At 48.2% G+C, this 5,000-nt stretch overlaps 1 protein-coding gene across 1 annotated transcript in view; it reads right to left on the minus strand.

Moving 5' to 3' along the window:
* fgf11b (fibroblast growth factor 11b) overlaps positions 1-5,000 on the minus strand; it is a gene marked incomplete at both ends in the record, with an annotated part of 31,820 nt that overhangs the window by 7,997 nt on the left and 18,823 nt on the right. The window contains one exon of the mRNA XM_084450127.1: positions 4,154-4,257. Coding sequence (XP_084306253.1) covers positions 4,154-4,257 — 104 coding nt within the window. The remainder of the gene's footprint in view (positions 1-4,153; positions 4,258-5,000) is intronic.

Genomic DNA, 5,000 nt, shown 5'->3' on the forward strand with positions numbered 1-5,000 from the left:
AGATGGGGAGGAGGAGAGGTAGAGAGGGAGGGAGAGAGAGAGGGAGAGAGAGTGGGAGAGAGAGAGGGAGAGAGGAAGAGAGGGAGAGAGAGACAGTGGGAGTGAGAGAGAGAGCAGGGGAAGAGAGAGAGCAAAGATGGGGAGGAGGAAAGGTAGAGGGAGAGAGGGAGGGAGAGAGAGAGGCAGAGAGAGAGGGAGAGGAAGAGAGGGAGAGAGAGACAGAGAGAGCAGGGGAAGAGAGAGAGAGCAAAAATGGGGAGGAGGAGAGGTAGAGGGAGAGAGGGAGGGAGAGAGAGAGGGAGAGAGAGAGGGAGAGAGGAAGAGAGGGAGAGAGAGACAGTGGGAGTGAGAGAGAGAGATGCTGTAGAGAGTGTTCCTGTGCTGGCAGTGTCCTGGGTGTCCCTCGTTGTCACTCACCTGAGTCTAGCTCAGAGTGACAGTGATGAGCTTGTTTGTCACCAGTGAGAACATTGCGTCTGCACTGTCACGCTTTCTCCTGAGGTGTCACCCTCCACACACACACACACACCTCCAGCTGTTACACACACGCGCGCACACACACACACATGCCACACAAACTCAAACATGCATGCACACTGCACGCACGTACTACACACACACACACACACACACACACACACACACACACACACACATACTTACTTCAGGGCATTCACAAAGAGGCACACACACACACACACACATCCCGTCACACAAACAAACAAAGTGATGTGCATGGTAGTTGTTAACCTTACACACAATAAACTCACACCACAATGATTACACAAGAGGAAACACCCACACACACACATCAGCCTGTGCACAAACACAACGCATCATGGAGAGAATAATGACATGTTTGCGTACAAAGTGATGATGTTTGAGATGTATGTGCATATGTGTGTATCAGTATGGGTATGGAGAGGGAGTCGGTCTATTTTGAGATGCTAGCAGGGGAGCCCAGAGCCAGAGGAGAGTGTGAGTTACTGAGCGGTGAAAATGCATTTGAGCTCAGTACAGCTATTGACTTCAGCTGAGAAAATCCCCTCTCTTCTTAGGAGACAAAAGCCTTTTCTCATGGCTGCATGCTAATCGCTAACTCTCACTCTCTCCCTTCTCCTCCTCCTCCCCCTTCTCCTCTCACTTGCTCTATCTTTCATGTTCACACACTCGCAGGGTGCTGAGTATTGCAAAGCTGTGCCCTGTGCTGCTGGGCCAAGAAATGCTTGTTATCTGTTATATTTCCTCAGTTACCTGAAACCTTCATGTTATCGCCTGCTGTATTTACTTACAACCTTTGAATGTGAAATGCACACCGCGCGCACACACACACACACACACGCACGCACACACGCACACACACACACACACACACACACACACACACACACACACACACACACACACACACACACACACACACACTGCTACAGCTATTTGTGTGCTAATGCTATTGCTCTCTGTCCTTTTCAATGGCACTAACACAGAACAGGTAATTGGTCACACTTCAGTGGCTTATCCCTTGTTATTATTCAAGTGTTCTAATCTTGCGTGGCGCTGTAGACACTCAGGGCAGAGTCACCTTCCGTCCTGAAACACTTGTACACAGCTTGTACACAACCAGCTACCCTGGGACTCAACTCTCTAGCCTATTAGTTCCCCAGTGTGCACAGATCCTGTCCTCACTGCCCCAAAAACAAGCAATCACATTGTACTTTGCAAGTTTGTTACACCGTGTCCTAACTACACACGACGCGAGCGAGCGTCAGCGACAAAATGCGTTCCATTGCTTTGTTTTCTATTGTTATGTCCTAACTGGACGCAAGCGACGCAGCGCGAAGCGGCGCAACGTTTTAACTGCCCTTTTGACGCTCGCCATTTGCTATTTTCCTCCTGTCGCTCGCGTTGACAGGCGTTCATTCTTTAACTGTCTTCAGTTGGGTATATAGACAAATGATGTAACAGAACAGGAAATTTAAAGGTTTCAGTTAGGACAGCAAGCTGCGATGTCGCGTTCTGTTGCTCGCGTCGCAAGCAGTTAGGACACGGTGTTAGACCGCTGGAAATATCATTGGCTAAACTGATACACAAGTTCAATCCAAATGCAGCCACTCCTCGTGAGAGAGTACTTCAGGACCAGGGACAGCACCACTCCAGTGCCTCTCTCTCTCCCTCCTATCTTCTAACCAGGTCCAGTGGATGCCCCACTGTCACCAGCAGACCTCACGAAGTCCGATAGATACCCCTGTGTCTACTGTGGATGATGTAGCATGTCCGTAGAATATTCTTTCTCCTATGATGCTTTTAGCCTCTCTCACTCTGAAATGTAATTCAATGCAATGTATTGCTTCATAAATGTTCTTAGCCGTTAGACAAACATACTCCAGGAGCTTGCTCGATCGCCTTGTTGAGAGGGGTCAGGGAAGAATTTTTACAGCTCACTTATCTGGCCCCCGGGTGATTACTGTTTTTTTGCTTCCCTCTGGAATATGTAGAGGTGGGTCGTATGCCCACCTCCCTTGTTCTCTGTAAAGCGCATTGTGTTGCCTCTGGGTATGAAATGCGCTATACAAATAAAGCTTTGATTGATTGATTGATTGATTGACTCCTCCTGAGAGTGTACTTCAGGACCAGGGACACCACTCCTCATGAGAGAGTACTTCAGGACCAGGGACAGCACCAGTCCTCCTGAGAGAGTACTTCAGGACCAGGGACAGCACCAGTCCTCCTGAGAGAGTACTTCAGGACCAGGGACAGCACCAGTCCTCGTGAGAGTGTATTTCAGGACCAGGGACAGCACCAGTCCTCCTGAGAGAGTACTTCAGGACCAGGGACAGCACCACTCCTCCTGAGAGTGTACTTCAGGACCAGGGACAGCACCAGTCCTCCTGAGAGAGTACTTCAGGACCAGGGACAGCACCAGTCCTCCTGAGAGAGTATTTCAGGACCAGGGACAGCACCAGTCCTCATGAGAGTGTACTTCAGGACCAGGGACAGCATCAGTCGTCCTGAGAGTGTATTTCAGGACCAGGGACAGCATCAGTCGTCCTGAGAGTGTACTTCAGGACCAGGGACAGCATCAGTCCTGGTGAGAGTGTATTTCAGGACCAGGGACAGCATCTTGGTCCCTCTGAAACAACTAAGGTATTGTATGTGTTTAACAGAGACTCCTAGACTGGAGTACGTTGTTACGTTGTACGTTGTAGCCTAGTTGGTTCTGAGGTCAATGTTGTTGAGATATGCTAACCATAATTGAAACTGGACTACAACAGTCAAATGGCCGTCATGTTTTTCATAACTTGAGCTAGAAGACGTGAGATTTCCCAAACGGAATAAATACCACACATAACACTAAACTGCTTTAGCTAGCTCAATGTAGTAACTAAGATATAATCTGCTGATTTTGTTTTCCCCATGGACAGATTTAGCTAGAATAAATGCTAATTTCACATGCATTTTCATAGCTAGCCCAGGCAGATAGACATTTGACTCATGTAGTCCAGTATCAAAAATGTTTAGCATATCATTAGCAGCATCGACCTCAGAACCAACTAAAGGCTTAAAAATTAACAAAACACATCGTCAATGATGTACTGTATTTTAACTGTACTCCAGTCTGGGAGTCTCTGTTAAACACATATCTTATTTTCTGCATTTTTTGCGAATCCCATTCATTTTCCCATAGGGACTTGGATTCAACATGGTCACGGCTGTTCTCTGCCCTGGCCCCACAGTGGTGGAACGAACTGCCCACTGACGTCAGGACAGCAGAGTCACTGCCCATCTTTCGTCGCAGGCTTAAAACTCATCTCTTCAAGAAGTACTACAATGATCCTCCCTCTTAAGCACCTATTGTATTTTAGATTGCTATTCTTGCACTTTGCCTTCAGCACTAGATTATGCTCTTCGTCACTTGTTTTAGAGATGCACTTGTGAGTTCTGGCAAGTAGTAGTACAGTGGCTTTTCCTACGTTAAATGCAACTATTGTAGGTCGCTTCAGGTGAAAGTGTCAGCTAAATGACTGTAACGTAATGTAATGTACAGTAATGTAATGGATGTATAACTCAACACCAGATAACATTTCAGCCTACAAAATGACATCAGACCTCACCACTCCATTTCCCGTCTTGCCATGTATGGCGTGGTACTCACAGAGGTGTAGAGGTAACCCTCGCTGTTCATGCCCAGGTACAGGCCCGTCTTCGCTCCCTGGATCGCTACGATCCGTAGTCCCACAGGAATCAAGTTGAACTGTGCTGTAGAGAGAGAGAGAGACATGAGACGAGACTGCAGTACAGCAGGACAACAGAATCATAAGGTACGGACCAATACAATACAGCCAGAATACGATTTAGCATCTATGGCCTCTGTGTGACTGCTGATTTTTTGGGTGTTGTACTGAATGTCTCTTGTATGGCAACGGCATTTACGACTGCCTGTATGACTGCTTGTATGACTGCCTGTAGGACTGCTTCCTGTAGGGCTGCTTACTGGCTGTCCCTGGTCCCAGTGGTGGAGACCTCCTGGAGGCTGAGTCAGAGTGATGGGACAGAGGTGACAGGTGACATGTTGAGGAGGAAGGTGCCATCACCGCATCACCCCAGTTTTACACCTACCCTGCCCGAGCCACCGCTACTCTGCCTGCTGCTCTGTCTGCTGCTCTGTCTGCTGCTCTGTCTGTGGTTCTGTCTGTGGTTCTGTCTGTGGTTCTGTCTGTATCTCTCTGTGGTTCTGTCTGCTGCTCTGTCTGTGGTTCTGTCTGTGGTTCTGTCTGTATCTCTCTGTGGTTCTGTCTGCTGTTCTGTCTGTGGTTCTGTCTGTGTCTGTCTGTGGTTCTGTCTGTGTCTGTCTGTGGTTCTGTCTGTGGTTCTGTCTGTGTTTCTGTCTGCTGTTCTGTCTGTGGTTCTGTCTGCGTTTCTGTCTGCTACTCCTTCTGTGGTTCTGTCTGTGGTTCTGTCTGCTACTCCTTCTGTGGTTCTGTCTGTGGTTCTGTCTGCTA

The sequence above is a fragment of the Borostomias antarcticus genome (assembly GCF_949987555.1).
Source record: "Borostomias antarcticus genome assembly, chromosome: 15".
Classification (NCBI taxonomy): domain Eukaryota; kingdom Metazoa; phylum Chordata; class Actinopteri; order Stomiiformes; family Stomiidae; genus Borostomias; species Borostomias antarcticus.